Here is a 17,484-nt window from a genome sequence, read left to right as displayed (position 1 = left end):
TTATCTGTATCTCTTCAATCTATCTGTCAATCTCGCTGGCTTTCTTTGCCAGGCTTATATACTAGAAAAAAGAGGGCGCCTCGAACAAACTAGAGTTGCCAGGAAAAATAATGTTCCTTCTAGAAACTCCAGCGCGCATGCTCCCAGCGTCGCGTGACTTCCGCTGTCGTAACAATATATTTGTTATTTTCCCACTGTCTTCTAGTACCATGGGTAAAGTAACTTTGTCAAGTAGAATCGAAGTGAACATTTTGTAATTTGTCGGATTTCCTGTGTTGTAGCATCCAAACGTAAGTAGTTAGGATAGAACTTGAGTTGGATAAATGGTGAGAGATTACGTCATCATCACCAGAGAGCGCCTTGCTGGGGATATGTTGCTAGGTGATATCAGATAATTACATTATCAACGTTATAGTTTTCATCTCTTCTTAAAGAGAGGTATTTTACTTATTGTTTTTATGTATTTTTTAACATATTAACAAAATATTTCATCTTTGCATGCTACTTCATTGGATTCACAGCTTCGCTTGTATAATTAATATACTGTATCCATTTGGATTCTCATGCTCATGAAGTGTTTTCAACGTCCAATTTTAAGAAACACATGCGTGTTTTGTTTTCTAATGATACCTTATAGTCTAACACTACTTCGTGGGATTATGGAGAACTTTAACTAGCACTAAGAAACCAGTGTGATTCTAATTTCATTTAGGTGAATTTCAATTTTCAGATATCAATGTATGTAAGTAAAAATCACAAATCCAAATAAGACTGTTGTCACACATACTGAAATATGTATTCACACAACTTCATATATTAGACAAAGATCGTGATCTTAAATTAACTATTCAGATTTATAGCTAATCATTCATAGTAAACCTGTAAGAACAGATTAATGCAGATATTAAAAGGAAGAAAGTTTTTCATGAGTAGAAGCGATATGTGTAAACATAGATTATTGTTTCTCTAAGTTTCAATTATTTAATCAAAGTAATGTTTTTCAAATGAATACCCCTCGTCATCTCCATTACCTGAACGAAAAACATGATGCTTATTTTTCAGTATACCTACAGCCCAATGTAATAATACCTGCACTATATACTGGTTCTAGCATGTTATTAGTCATGTAGAATAAATCACCATAAACTAAACATAAGGGACGTTCCCCAAAGTGATTCGAGTTAATATGATCATAGAAAGTAAGTCAAACTCTCTCTCCTAGCAACGCGTCCTCTGGTGTTGATGACGTAACCATGTGATGTTAAACCTCTCCTAACAACATGCTATTACGTGATGATGACGTAACCATGCGATGTTATCCCTCTCCTAATAACATGCTATTACGTGATGATGACGTAATCATGTGATGTTATCCCTCTCCTAATAACACGCTATTAAGTGATGATGACGTAATCATGTGATGATATCCCTCTCCTAACAACATGCTATTACGTGATGATGACGTAATCCTCCTTTCCACCACTTCCACTGTTCATGTCGCATCCTAACTAGTAACGTTAGTCAAATGCTTGTTGATATGTAATTAGGGCTTCTGGGTAATTTTTTATGTGAAGTCCAAGATTCGTATTTCTCGTGATTATAACATTTCACAACGTTAGGAAGGAAATCGTCCTGTTAGATAACTCCAAGTTAAGGATAGTATTATATCAGTTGTAGATAAAATCATAGGCTAGCCTGGTTAGTTTGTTGTGTAATTAGTTCTTGTTTCATAGGATAGGAAGGAAGCTGACTTTCTTCATCTGTACCATCGTGACGTTGGTGTCCGGAGTGATTTCAATGGTTGTACCCAGTTTTACAGTGTTTGCTGTGTTTCGACTGATACACGGTACATTATATCCAACATTGTACCAATCACCAACTATTATATGTAAGTTATACTTTTTAAACACGTGAACTTTATTTCTGAGATATATATCAAGACAATTACTGATTTAACACTGATAGTGGACTATCTGAGTTATTCACCAACTGTTATCTATGACTTTAATCCATTGACTACTTATAGGGTACGGCCCACCTCCGGCAATTTGGGACAGTTTGCAAGTGCTTAATATATTTTTCACTCTCATATGTTTCACTGTAATGGAAATTGAATAAACTTATATTGCTTTAATTTTTTAGATAATTTTACATTTAAGTTGTTTTCCATCAGACATTGTATAACAGCCAGTAAAAACGGAACTAACAAATGTATTTTTATAAATATATTGCATATTAAATTATAAAGAAAACAGTAAGATATGGGCTTATAATGTCTTGCAATTGTGATATTCTTGAACTTCGCTTTCCCTTCTTATGTCCATCAACTTTATAATAGGTTGTATTTATTCCTATCAGGAATTGATTCCTACCAGTGTAAACGCAACAAGCTGCTGTTTATTACTGGCAACCAATAACACATATATTTAGGAGCAGGTTTTGTTTCTTGCTGGCAGTATATTTTTTTTTCACTCTCCTTCTCTTGGTTTATTCGTTTTCTCTCACATCTCCAGGCCATTTTTCTTTTCTTTCGTTGAACTCCTCTCTTTTATATTGCTTTCTCAAACTCACAGCTAATAGGTCCTTTTATTTTTGATTTTATGCCTATTTTCCATATATGGTACTATAATGTTTCGTAATCACAGGGGATCTTTCAATCCATGTACCGTTCATTCCTATCAAATTTCTAGCGAATTACAGCACTGCAATCCCCTAATTCCTCAGAGACCAAAACCCATCTGTTTTCACACTTCACTCATCTACGACCGATCTTTCTTCCACCTAACTTCATAACATAGTGGTGCCACTAAATGGGAAATTACTTTATGCAAGGTAATGCTGCAGTAGTTTTGCTAAGCCACTTTGATAAGTCACTTAAATGTATTAGTAGAATCTTAAATCACGTACTATATAATTGTTTGACCATAAATGAAAATCTGTTCATTGGGTAGACCACGCAAATAGATGTTTTTTTTTTCTGTAAACGTACACACACATAAAACATATAACAATTGTTAGCTTGTTTGTTTTAAGTGCAAATCTATAAAGTTAGATATCTGCGACGTGTTGAATGTGGGCATTGAATCCAAATTTTAGCGTTATAAGCCCCTATAGTTATCGCGGAGTTACCAGATAACAACAATTAGCACTTGAACAGACATAATTCGAGGTTGGGCGAGTTTATAAACTGGAAAAAAACTACAATTCCTCATGTAATCTATATAAGTTATTTTATAATTTATTTTAGTGAACTTTCTCAGCTTGGGATCTAGCATGAGCTGGTGGTGTGGGTCACAAGTTTGAATCCAATCATCGAACATGCTCGCTCTTTCAGCTGTGGGGGCGTGATAATGTGACGTTCAATCCCACTCGTCGATTAATATAGCCAAGTAATTGGCGGTGGGTGGTATTGACCAGTTGCCTTTCCTCTTATCAATCATTTCCACGTTATGGACTGCTAGTGCAGATAGTCCTCGTGTAGCAATTCAACAAACAAACAAACTTTCAGCGTGACGTTGGAAGTTAATCGGCAAAACAAAACCCGATTTTAAAAACTTTATACAGACGGTTAATATAACACCCCACAGTGACTCAACTGTAAATCTGAAAGCTTATAACATAAAAAAAACAGGTTTGGATACCCATGGTAGCTTAACAAAATGCAACTAAAAGTTCTTAAAATATTTATATTTTGTGATTTCTCAATGAGAAAACTTACATAATAAATTTAGCCAATCACATACGTATAAAAGACAAAGCAAGGGTTCAGTTTCCAAGTGTAACCAATAAGATACACTGGATATCCAAAGTATTTAACATAACGTTTCATGAAGTTAGTATTGATTGGACCTGAAATGTAAATTTATTGAGATGATATTATTTAAGAAGAGAATCAATTAAATCATCAGTAATATTAAAAAATGAAAAACCTTAAAAGGTAAGTTTATTTGTGCTTATAATAAATGAATTTTATTTACCTAGTTTATCATGAAAAAATAGTGAGAAATATTGGTAACGAAATATATGATTTTGACTTTCAGTAACAGGACTGTTCAAAACACTTTTAATCTCTAAACTCAGTCCTTTTAAAGCTGTTAATATTTTGATTATCACATTTCTATGTCTTTGGCTATTGTGAAAAAGCTTTTTTTTTAGCGCTGTGTACATCGCGAGTAACTGAACTTAGATTTTAGTGTTGTAAGTGCGAAGACTTACTACTGACTTGTCAGACGATGTGAGTAAGAATGAAACAAAAATATAAACCTTTAGAAGTCCGGAAAACGAAAACAAAATTGCCGAGTTATTAAAATGTAAAGTTATGTGCTATTCATATCCGACGGATAAATGCTTGTGTGTTTGGTTGGTTTTTTCCCGAGCAAAGCCACAAAAGGCTATCCGCTATATTCACCGAAACCCGGGTTTTAACGTTGTAATTCCGTAGAGTTATCGCTGATCCACAGGGGTACAGGAATAGATGCATTAGGTTTTGTTCAGAGAGCAAAAAAATACAACAAGACAAAAACTTAACCATATGATATGAATGTTCGAAACTTATAAAGTCTCTTATAACGAAAAGCTACACATTGCCTTCACTCTGTTTACCAGAAGAATCGAACCACGAATTTTAGAGCCAGAAACTCTAAATGTTACCGTTGCTACCAATGGACTAAGCTCTTCCATCAGTAGAAGCCAGACTAAAGAAGACCAATGAAAATGTTGAAACTAATGTTACTGCACAAGACTTTTGATAGAATGTAGTTTGTTCAAAATTTATAATTTCCTGAATTATTTCGACATCAGACAATAGCATTAGATTTACTGTATATTAAACGCTACATTCGTTATTCGATCCCTTGGAGTTTTTCGGGGTAAAAATAATACTTAACTCACAATATGTCCGCCATATTCGTTGCAGATGACAAGCTTCGCTTATCAAGCCTACTTGGGTAAAATAAACATAGTAGTGGTAGTGTGGTTGAAGTGTTATAGACCATAGTAGTGGTAGTGTGTTTGAAGTATTATAGACCATAGTAGTGGTAGTGTGGTTGAAGTGTTATAGACCATAGTAGTGGTAGTGTGTTTGAAGTGTTTAGACCATAATAGTGGTAGTGTGGTTGAAGTATTATAGACCATAGTAGTGGTAGTGTGGTTGAAGTATTATAGGTCATAGTGGTGGTAGTGTGGTTGAAGTGTTATAGACCATAGTAGTGGTAGTGTGGTTGAAGTATTATAGACCACAGTAGTGGTAGTGTGGTTGAAGTATTATAGGTCATAGAAGTGGTAGTGTGGTTGAAGTGTTATAGACCATAGTAGTGGTAGTGTGGTTGAAGTGTTATAGACCATAGTAGTGGTAGTGTGGTTCAAGTATTATAGACCATAATAGTGGTAGTGTGACTGAGTGTTATAGACCATAGTAGTGGTAGTGTGATTGAAGTATTATAGACCATAGTAGTGGTAGTGTGATTGGAGTATTATAGACCATAGTAGTGGTAGTGTGATTGAAGTATTATAGATCATAGTAGTGGTAGTGTGGTTGAAGTATTATAGACCATAGTAGTGGTAGTGTGATTGAGTATTATAGACCATAGTAGTGGTAGTGTGATTGAAGTATTATAGACCATAGTAGTGGTAGTGTGGTTGAAGTATTATACACCATAGTAGTGGTAGTGTGATTGAAGTATTATAGACCATAGTAGTGGTAGTGTGATTGAAGTATTATAGATCATAGTAGTGGTAGTGTGATTAGAGTGTTATAGACTACAAGCTGAGGTACCCGTCCTTTGTCCAGGTTATGAACTTTAAAAAAATGTGAGGGTAGATGCTACGATAAAAAACACAAAAATTCTAACTTTCACACAATTTATTTATTACATAACATATTACTACAGTATTCATTATTACCTCACCCAAGATTCTATTTAAGCTTTAAGAACTCACAGTGTATGTATACTTAGAACATGTTATGCACTGTGTGATGGTCAAGGTGACTTTGTATGAAAATGTAGCAGCATAAGTGATGGTGATAGGGGTGCTTTCTGTTACTTGCTTTCAACACCCAGCTCTTAATGTCCTTCCACAGTGTTTCAAGTTGTTAATTAATTGACAGTCATTGGCAAAAGAAGTGTCTTACAGGCCAAAGTCGAAACGTCACGAGTCAAATAGGAAGTGAGTATAACTCAGGAAACTGCTTTTCATATCAGTCTTATGGTGGTTGTTGGAGTAGAAACTTCATAATTTTTCATTGCATTCCTTCATACAGAGTGCTAGTACACTCTCTGAGATATGTAAGACGTTTGACTGCCCTCTCCCCCACCCACACACACACTGCGTGTAAGTTGTGGTATAGCAAAATTTAATTAACTTTTTATTGTGGTCTAAGGACGTGGCGCCATCTATGAATATAGTTAACTTTAAGTTACGTCATTGATAATAAATGCTCATTAACTGCAATAATGGAGGTGGAGCGGGGTTGCGAACCACCCATTAACATGTCGCTTGTTCTACCCTATCATCCCACAAAGTTTGGTTGAGGTTGGCCCAGAGACCTAGAAATAGTTAGATAAACGACAAACAGACGAACATAATTATATATCTATATATATATATATGTGTATATATCTATCTATCTCTCTCTGTATATATATAATTATGTTTTTTTCTATCTTAGTGGTTGAGATGGTTGCAAAGAAGACGCGTACCAAGATTGTGGGAGTCAACTGTATCTCATGGAGTATAGGAATGTGTATTCTCCCTCTTCTTGCTTATTTGTGTAGAGACTGGAGAATACTTGGCCTGATAACCACGTGCTGCTGTATTCCTTTTCTAGCCTCCTGGAGGTAGTGTAGTAATGATGACTGTACTTATTATATATATATATATTGTTCATTTAGGGTTGCTATCATAACTGTAAAATAGTCATTGCTATCATCATTTTATAAATATTATATTTCTTTCATAGCTTACTTGATCTGAATAACTTGTAAATTTTTCATAACTTATTTTATATATACAAAGTTGTGGGGAAACATACTCAAAAGTCCGTTTGATAAATAATTTTAAACAAAACAAAACTTCTCGTAAAGTCTAACATTTCGAGCCTTATATTCTCAGTGTATAAGACAAAATTATTACAATAAGCGAAATATTCAGCATAATGCACATGAAGAACATTTTATTACAAGAAATTTTTATAAATAAAGATATAATAATATAGAATATTCTCTAAATAAAGACATATTAATATAGAATATTCTCTAAATAAAGATATATTAATATAGAATATTCTCTAAATAAAGAAATATTAATATAGAATATTCTCTAAATAAAGAAATATTAATATAGAATATTCTCTAAATAAAGATATATTAATATAGAATATTCTCTAAATAAAGAAATATTAATATAGAATATTCTCTAAATAAAGATATATTAATATAGAATATTCTCTAAATAAAGATATATTAATATAGAATATTCTCTAAATAAAAGAAATAAAGAAGTTATTTTCTGTGATAATGTTTTCCCATTCACTCAATAGCAGTAATATAAACATTACAATATTTTTAAACTTTCAAAGGACTAGTTGAATAGTTAGGTATCAATACAACTTATAAAACCCTAATAACACTTACATCGGTAATACTTAGGATAACTAGAATAAAACAAAAACATCAATTTGCTGACTTAATGGTTGATACAGAATAAAGTATAGTTGAAAATATTATCCAATTACGATGCTTAAAAAAGCAGAACCGTTACTGTGTTACTGTTAGTCTTTCAATAGAAATAAGCATTGTGTAAAATAAGTCTAATATGTTATCTGTACCTTTTTATTATGGTAAATATCTTGGCTGTTGCAATGGGTGACATTTCTATGTACTAATTCTTTATTGCCTACAACTTATATAAATATTAATGTTGTGACCTTAATTTGCACAGTATGGCAATCTCAAGAATGAGTAATGAGATTTATACAATGAAGACCACAATGTACATGAAAAGGTGGTAGCTGTTCTTTCCTAAGAAAATCCTGTGCACCAGAGCAACATATGTGCACCATTGTATGTTTACCCACGAACACCATAAAATGATATATTGAGATGCAGTAAAACATCAATGGTAAGCTTGGATATTCTATCTCCTGTTGCTGAAGACATTTCATGCAGATCTACAAGTTCTTCACGTGGCATCAGATTCTGATCCACGTAGTGGAGACAAATTTACTCTTGATTAGTGTCAGACATGTCTTGTGTTTCATCAGTTATCATTGAATATTGAAGCAGTAGCAGAGAACTGATTTGTTTTGCAATATCTCTCACAATGGAGTTGCCCATTAAATACAGGATCTCATTTTGAATTTTCGGGTAGGTATAATCCTGATCATGTGTTAGCCACATAAAGAGTTTGGAATCATCCTCTCACCTCAACTTCAGCAGCTGGCTTACATTACACTCCTTTTCCTCATGGCTTCTAAAAGATAACTCTTGCCATGCAAAAAACTGCATTGTGCTTGCATTTTTTAACAGGCAAGATTTTGCCTCTATTTGTTGTGGCACCAAAGTACTAGATAGCTAGCTATGTACTGGTCTTGCTTCCTGAACATGACATGTCACCGCTACATTATGTAATTGACAATCAGCATGTCTTGCAAACCTCTCTATGGCTTTTTTGTTTCCAATTTCTAAACCCTAAGGATACAAATGCAGGGTCTGCAGTTTTGTTGAATAGTGACTTTTTGTCTCTGAAAGATTTTGTGCAATAAAAGCATAACACCTCTTTCATACAAGGAACCAGAAACAAATCTTTGACCATTTCTTCTGAAAGTAGATAGTCCTACTTGTCATCTTTTGATCTATAATGAACCTTGGGTTAGCTAATGTGGGATATTTACAAGATCATCCATGAGGAGTTATGGTACTTCTGTGTAGTATATCACATGTTTAAGAAGTGGTAAGCTTTCTCTGTTTGTTTGTTCATAGTTAAGCATAACGCTACACGACGGGCTAACTGTGTTTACACCACGAGTATTGATACCCAGTGTTTACCATTATAAACCTACGAACTTGCCGCTGTGCCACTTGGGGTAGCGATTAAGTCAAAGAAATGTTCTTTTAGCTCTTATTTTCTCAGAACACTGAAATATTGTAAAGTGGGGAGGAAAGCTAGAAATTAAAGGTGTATCAACAGTTCTAAAACTTAGATAATAACGTCATGTGATAGTATAAGAAAGAATCTATCATTTCTTGTCATTTAACAATTTTGTTAGGACATTAACAAACTCACTTTTGAAAAACTCCTTCACTAGTTAGCATTGTAAAATACTCTTATCTATAGGTTTTTGCCTGAATCTCCTCGCTGGTTGGTGTCCGTTGGACGTTATGAAGAAGCAACTGTAATTCTAACTAGAATTGCTAAGACAAATGGATACCCTGTGCCTACTGACCTCATGACGAAACTGAAGGTAGTTTTGTTTTCGGTTTAAGTTTTTAATACATTCTATTTTTTTCCTTGTGCTTATAGTGCAGATTCCTAGTACAATAGAATTATAATTTTAATTGTATATTTGTCATAAAAATTAAATTAACTGATTGAATCCTGTGTTGATTCGTGTTGTGTATTTGTTTCTCTGTGAACACCATCCACAGTTTTGAGCTAGCAGGACCACACTTGGCAGGTGCACTTGAGGTGGCATAGAATTGTCCTTATAAATATGGTGTAGCCTCCATAACAATAGACAAAAAAGGGCGGGGTGGGGCAGAAATGCACCCAGATGGCCACTCAGGCATGTTGGTGTGTAGGATTTTTGTTTTCCCTCGGGGTCCCTGGAGTAACGTGTTTGAAACTATGTTCATACCCATATTCACAAACTAGGAGGATCAAACGTGGCACACGTGCTCAGGTACCCTTGGGATAGACGTAGAAGTAATTGGGGATCATGGAGGAGCTTGATCTGTACATTGGACCTTTTTGTATCATGGGGGGCCTTTGAACTCTAAGTAGAATGCGGATATTTTAAGGTAGCCTCAAACAAATCGTACAGCACACACTCATCAAAGATATAGAAATAAATTATCTCACTATCAAAATGAATGGCTACAAGATAATTTTACGAATTCAGTGGTATTACAACAGTGTTAAAGTACTGAAGAAAAACTATGTTAGATGCGTGCAAATTGAAACTGGGTCTTGAGAGAAAACCCCAAACAATACCGACTGATTTTTCCAAGTTCTTTATTGTACTTTTATAAGCCTACTACTAAAATTTAATAATGTATTTTGAACGAATGATTATTCCCGACGTTTTCACATTGTTGTTGTTTGGTAGTCTAATGATGCAAGGCCTCAAGCCATCTGCAACACAACGTTGTGCTGTTATAATGAGTTTTATATTTTTTCTTCAAAAACTGATTAAAAAGGTACATATAAAAATAACACACACACACATACACAATAAAAATAAATATATAAGGATTTCTTTTTAGGTTTTTCTACGTTTAAAAAAGGATCAACAATTATTAAGCATAATATAAAAGACCAAAGACCCAAGCGCAACTGGACAGTATCATCGTTGCCTATGACACTGTTCAAAGTCAAATGGGCACCACAAGTGAAAATATTAGTATCAAATGGTATCATTGTTTAGTGTCAAAATGACAGTATGAAAGGAAAATTAAGGCAATTGTGATCCGAGTGTCACAAAGCTTAATCGTTGACGGATTACTCCATTGTACAACAAAAAGATGCATTGACAGATTACTCCCTTGTAAGACAAATAACGTTTTAGAAAATTGTTGCCAAAATGAGGCCTTAAAAGGAGAACTATTGATATCAACAAGGAACCTTTAAAGGACAACTTCCTCCCTCTAATTGCTACATAAACTATGTATATGACCAAATAGTAATGGTAGACGTTATCTGGAAAATCTTGTTGGGTTATTGATCACTTCAAATCATCTTCCAATTCACATAAAGTTTTACCTTGATGACTCAAGTCAAAACAAAGAACAGACAATATTGTGATATCACCATTGGAAGTGAATTTGGCTGTTGTGTTAACAAGATTTCTCTTGGATACCAACGTGGCCAGGGAACCAGAAAATATGTATCAGGACAGATGAGAATGAAAAATATGGCATTCATTTTTAAATATTCAAGGGCACTGAGTGAGAACTGATGTTAAGCAGTTTTATGGCCTTCAAATAGCTACGTGAACCAGTTAGTGTCTATGTAATTTACAGTAAATGAGATTGCATAGAAACCAGCAGTAAACACAGAATTTGTAAAGAGAATCTTTAACTACACAGAGCTGTATTAAACTATGGCAGAAGCCACAAAGATTCCTGATTTTAAGTCATTTGTAATATTGTACTATAAAAATGACCCCAAAAAAGTTTGTTAAAGAAAAGTTTAGTTTTAAACAGGAGGATCCTATTTCTTCAGGTGGACTAAATGAAAGATCACAGTGGGGGTAGTATGGGCTGATAATCAAATTCTGCAACGACGTTTTCTGTTAAACCTAATTTTGTTCATTTTGTCTGGACCTGAAGGACAAAAGTAGAAATAGTAGACTATCAATTTCCAAAAAAGTATAGACCACCGATATATGAAGACACCCTTTCTGATCGGATGTTGTGGTAGGGACAAGAGCTTTGTTGCCTGCCGTAATGTAAGTTGTGAAAGAGGAGGTGAACTTGAGGCTCATAAAAAAATTGTGCACAAGAAGTGTTGAATGCCTCCGTGTAGAACCAAAGTCCTTAATGATGTATAGGGTCCAACATCTTCTACACAGATTCCATAGGCAAGGTTAACCAAAGACTTAGAGTCCATCTTAGATTTAGTAGGGCATGACAGGTGTATACAACAAGTATCTACTCTCTCCCCCAAAGATGTGTAAAAGAGAGTTTTATGGATATTAAGTGTCCTTGTATAGTTAACATTAACCAGTTTTATATTGAGAATATTATATTAAGAGCAAGTGTTTCATTGAAGAGAGATCCAAGACCTTTGTCTCAGCCACCATAGTGATTAGATGGAGCTCGGGATCAAGACATAATCCCTGTTGACAGCGGCTAAGCATTCAAACGATTTTATATTATGAAAATTTGAAACAAGTTTAAGTGGTCTTTCACACAATTTATGGAGAGCAGTTTGAAGTCGCTATAATGTGTTTAATATTCCCTAACCAACAGAGATTTTGAAACTCATTGACATAGGGACAGTTTGAAAATCTACGAGAAAAGCTGTTCAATGAAAGAATTAATATTAATGCTAAAAAATATGACATTTAGATATTCCCCAGGCACTGCAAGCTCCTGTAAGAACGATTAGGATATTGGTGATCTCATACAAATCTTAAATAACCTCTCTGTTACACCACATAGATAAAAATGGATAAATGGATATGCAACCTACTGTAATATACGGAAACTCCATGTGATGTCATAAGTCTTCTCAAGGTATAGAAATATAGAAAGAAGATGCTCATTTTTGAGAAAGACTTCCCTGATTGAGGGAGGACAAACCAGTGGACAGGTTGACAGCAGTAAATGTCTGACCTAAGCCATTAAAATATATATATTTTCCAATACTGAGGAGAGAAAGTTGTTATTTGAGAGCATACACTCTACAGATCGACTCATCTCAGTAATACCTCAACCATCCCAGAGTAGATTGTGTCCAGCAAAAGTCTCCCAGAATTATCATTGGAAATGGCAGCTATTAAATTATTTAATAAGGTCTGCCTGATCAATTTCTTATTCCAAAGAAGAGGTATAGAGAGCATAATGTTATTATGGCCAATTCAGATGGCAGTGGCCTAAAAAGGTGTAGTAATAGATATTATTATGGAGTCAGTATGTTGCACAAATAGCAAGGATATTCCTCCATGAATCCATTCATCACACAGCCTGTTTTTGTTCTGTATTTTGTACGTAGAGGTGAAGTGATCCTTAACATAGAATGGGAAAAATCCTGTACGTCGGATAGAAAGGCCTGTCTGTACTCCTTCTGCAGCAGTGACACAAAGTACAGTAGTGTAACTGTTGCAGAAGAAGTGTTACCATCTTCCTCGCTTTTGAATTGAAAATGTTATTGTTTATCTTATCTACTGTACTTATATCTCCTCGATCCATTTAGGGCATGATAACAACATGGATCCAACTGACACACATGACGATCTTTATCACAGTAATGACCATAGACTAAAAAGGATGGTAAGATGCTTTGATAAATTATTCACAAGGAAAAGAGAATTCGGTGTCCACTCTCCCCACCCACCATGGAGTACAGTGTATGATTTCAAGCGAAATGCACCCAAAGATCAATACTAGACATAAATCAGCAACATTCATCGTGGACGTTTGATACTGGCACTTGGTTGACTCTGGCCACAATTGACCCTATGATTGGCCATTACTGTGTAAGGAGTACAAGGCCAAAGTTTTGTTTCTAAAGACCAAAGTACACGACTCAGGCACCACTCTACCACCAAGTTCATCTACTCTCCTTCTAGATTCGCCACGGAAGACAAACGGGTAAGTAGATGTTTAGATCTCAAAAAAAGGTAAGCTGTACAGGTAAAAACCTTCCTTGAGGTAGTCCTGTAATCAAGTACTGGAATCGCATCAAAATTTTAAGAATAATAACAGTCACAACTGATAGGTACGAATGAAATTGGCTTATATATATATATTATTGAACATTAAAAGTCAAAGAACAATATTATTATGGCTAATTAAACGACTGACTTTGTTGGCTTTTACAATTTGTAGATTACAGCGTAATGAAATATCTGTATCACAGATTTTGAATTGGCGAATTAGCAGTTCTTGTAAGAATAAAATAGAGAATTATAAATATTGGACTAATAATTACAAGAGAACGATAAGGTGATAAATGTAAGCAATGAAGTTTAACAATGATACACAGGTTAATTTTTAATTGTTTCTCTCAAAAGAAATTTCAAAAAAACATAAAGGAAGAAGAAGAAACAACATACAACTTGAAGGATTTATTCCACTACAGCACTTTAAGGAAGCACTTCCTGATTGTAACACTTTCATGGTAGGAAAATAATCTTAGATCTTCTTATCTAAAATAACAAATAAAAATTATTGTTCAAAAGAAAACAATCATTAATGTCATTAATATTAAACATAAAAAGTTGCTGATACCCCTTTAAGCTAATAACTCTGATTTTATCATATTTAGTGTGAAATTTAGCACAATTATAAGTAATCAATAATAATACAGAAACGAAATATTTATATTTTTTATAATATATATTTTCTATTTTTTAAATATTCTGCTTTATGCCTGAGATGTCAGTTGTTTTAGTATAAGTTTAGTAATAGTTTAAATATATTGCTTACCTGCTAGTGTATAATTTATCTGTAACACGGACGTCTTGTTGTTACATAATAATTACTTTTTATCAAGTATGACCAGTAGAACTGAGCGTGGCCAACTGGCTAACGTGCAGCATTGTTGATCTACGTGTTTATCGTTCAGGTTCTGTAACATAATAAAACAATAACAAGCTGCCACTGGTCTTGATACTTTGTAGTCAAATCACATTAGAGGGTCAGACAAGAGATGATGATGGGTGGTGATGCAGCATTGTTGATCTACGTGTTTATCGTTCTGGTTCTGTAACATAATAAAACAATAACAAGCTGCCACTGGTCTCGATACTTTGTAGTCAAATCACATTAGAGGGTCAGACAAGAGATGATGATGGGTGGTGATGACTAGCTCCCTTTCATCTTGTCGACCAGTTTCAAATTAAGTAAGATTTGTTTGTTTGTTTGTTTTCATTTCGCGCAAAGCTACAGAGGGTTATCTGCGCTAACCGTCCCTAATTTTAGCAGTGTTAGACTATAGGGAGGGCAGCTAGTCATCACCACCCACCGCCAACTCTTGGGCTACTCTTTTACCAACGAATAGTGGGATTCAAATTCGATGACGAGGAACCCACTTTGAGACTAATAATGGCTGGAGACGGCTTGAATGGGTAATGAAGAAAAACTTTAATATAAAAAGCATTGTCAAAGAGCCTTGTTTCTTACATTGTTATACTAGAATAAATAAAGCACTGCCATGAAAGCTGTAATCAAACTGAGCAAGCCATTAATGATGTGTCTCAACTCTGTCAAGGGTACTTAAACTCGAATAACATCATCAAACAATTATCAACTAAGTGAGAGAACCGATTGTATAAATTACATTTAGTAAGGTCATAAGAGTCGTATTACTATATTAGTATAAATTATGTAAGGACGTAAAAACTGTCTCTCATATGTTATTTCTAAAAAGGAAGTAAAACTGTTGAGTTTAATATTGAAGTTGAAGGTATTCAACCAATTTATACTTTGTTTTGTTACATTATATAATCAATATTTACTTAGTGATATATGTACTGTGAATGTAAAAAGTATTGTCCTTATAGATCATCCTTACTTTGTTTTATTACATTATATAATCAATATTTACTTAGTGATATATGTACTGTGAATGTAAAAAGTATTGTCCTTATAGATCATCCTTTACTTTGTTTTATTACATTATATAATCAATATTTACTTAGTGATATATGTACTGTGAATGTAAAAAGTATTGTCCTTATAGATCATCCTTTAAAGCTCATTTCTCATATAACATAATGTTCATATCTATATTATAGGATTTCCTGCGTCATAGGTTTTTATTCTTTGGTGATCAACGCTACAAACCTCTACGGAAATGAATTTCTCAACTTTTTCTTTCTCGGACTTGTTGATGTACCAGGAATTTTCTTATCTTTGTTTCTAATGGAAAAATTAGGGCGCCGATGGACTAACGTCATCTTCATGTCTATGGCTGGCTTCAGTATCTTGATATCAGGTGGTTTTTCCACTGGTAAGTATTGTTATCTTCACATTAATGTTTCTTTCATTTATGTGAAAAACTTTCAAATTTCTAGGAAGTGAAACTTATAATGTTTTATTATTTACAATTTTTCTTAAACTGTTGAATTTACTTAATCTAATTACTGGGTGGTTCAGAATATTTTAAAAGAAAGTTCCTAATGAAATTGTGGTATGAGAAAACAGTTTTTATAATTCCAAGTATTAGCTTATTTTAATATTAGCACAATTACTAAACAAAGGAACGATTTAACAGTAACTAATCATATTTAGACCTAAAATTTACATAACGTAAGTTTTCTCAAAAAAATTAACATCAATTTGTTTAAAGTTTAGTGTTGTATAAAAGGATAAGACATTTTTAATAATAATGCAAGTTTAAGCTACTAGTACACAATTATTTAGGACGAACTAATTATGAAAAGGAGACAAAAATACTTCAAACCTTTGCACCTTTCTCTTAACAGCTTTTCTTATATTTTTTATATTGAGATCCTAATTATACTTAAATTAGCAATATTCCGGTGTTGTCCTGGTTTTTGATAAACCCTACTTTATCTGTTTCCCCGTACCATAGTTCGATAGGTAAACATATTTTGTGAATTTTATGAAAGAAAAAAAACCTTAAATTTGATTTTCGAAAATAAACTACGAACCTGTTTTAAATCAGGGCTTCCTTATGAATGATGTTTTTTGTTTTTCATCACTGGCAAGGATAAATAGTTTCTTATGGAAAATAGTAAGTTTATCTGATACACGTATGGTAACGGGAAACAAAGAAAGTAGGTTGGTTTTCTTGTCTGTTCTTTCTAAAACCCGGCAACGCCGGGTAACGCTTCTAGTTTAATGTAGTTTTATGAATCTGATACCATATTCACATTGTGACATTGATGTATAAAATATCCTACAAACAAAATGCAATATTGTACTTTATAATGTATCAAAAGAAAAAAATCCAAGTCCAAGTATAGAAGCACTTCGATATAAAAAGTAGAATATAATATATTCGCTGGCTTGACTTTAATATTATTTTACACAATAAGCCTTACTCTTATAATGTAAGCCTTACTCTTTTATGACAGATGGCATAATTTTATTTTATAGGCTAGGCCTACTGTTACCTTTTCCACACACGACATTCTAATTCTGGATACATTCCTTTTGTGTGTGAAGTTAAATATATGATGTATCAGAAGATGTATAGTTATGCATCTATAAATAAATAGGGCTATAATGCTATATTCTAAATTAAATGTTAATTGAAACTTACCAAAAAATGTGAAGTCTCCGTAGAATTTTTTCGTGTAATGTATATTGTTACGACAGCGGAAGTCACGCGACGCTGGTAGCATGCGTTTGTTTGTTTGTTTATAATTATGCACAAAGCTACACAAGGACTGTCTGTGCTCTGCCCACCACGGATATCGAAACCCGGTTTCTAGCGTTGTAAGTCCGTAGACATACCGCTGTGCCACTGGAAGCTGGGGGGGGGGGCATGCGCGCTGGAGTTTCTAGAAAGATCATAAAGGCCCGAGTGCATTCGAGACGCCCTCTTTTTAATATATAAGCCTGGCGAGTAAAA

General features: G+C 34.0%; 1 protein-coding gene across 1 annotated transcript in view; it reads left to right on the top strand.

Moving 5' to 3' along the window:
• The first annotated feature begins 1,735 nt into the window (after window positions 1-1,735).
• LOC106474013 (solute carrier family 22 member 5-like) overlaps window positions 1,736-17,484 on the top strand; it is a 25,638-nt gene continuing 9,889 nt past the window's right edge. The window contains exons 1-5 of the mRNA XM_013934699.2: window positions 1,736-1,888; window positions 6,668-6,836; window positions 9,334-9,460; window positions 13,955-14,061; window positions 15,680-15,894. Coding sequence (XP_013790153.2) covers window positions 1,798-1,888; window positions 6,668-6,836; window positions 9,334-9,460; window positions 13,955-14,061; window positions 15,680-15,894 — 709 coding nt within the window. The 5' untranslated portion in view covers window positions 1,736-1,797. The remainder of the gene's footprint in view (window positions 1,889-6,667; window positions 6,837-9,333; window positions 9,461-13,954; window positions 14,062-15,679; window positions 15,895-17,484) is intronic.

The sequence above is a fragment of the Limulus polyphemus genome, unplaced genomic scaffold, assembly GCF_000517525.1.
Source record: "Limulus polyphemus unplaced genomic scaffold, Limulus_polyphemus-2.1.2 Scaffold6716, whole genome shotgun sequence".
Classification (NCBI taxonomy): domain Eukaryota; kingdom Metazoa; phylum Arthropoda; class Merostomata; order Xiphosura; family Limulidae; genus Limulus; species Limulus polyphemus.
This window is presented reverse-complemented; position numbering and strand designations above follow the sequence as displayed.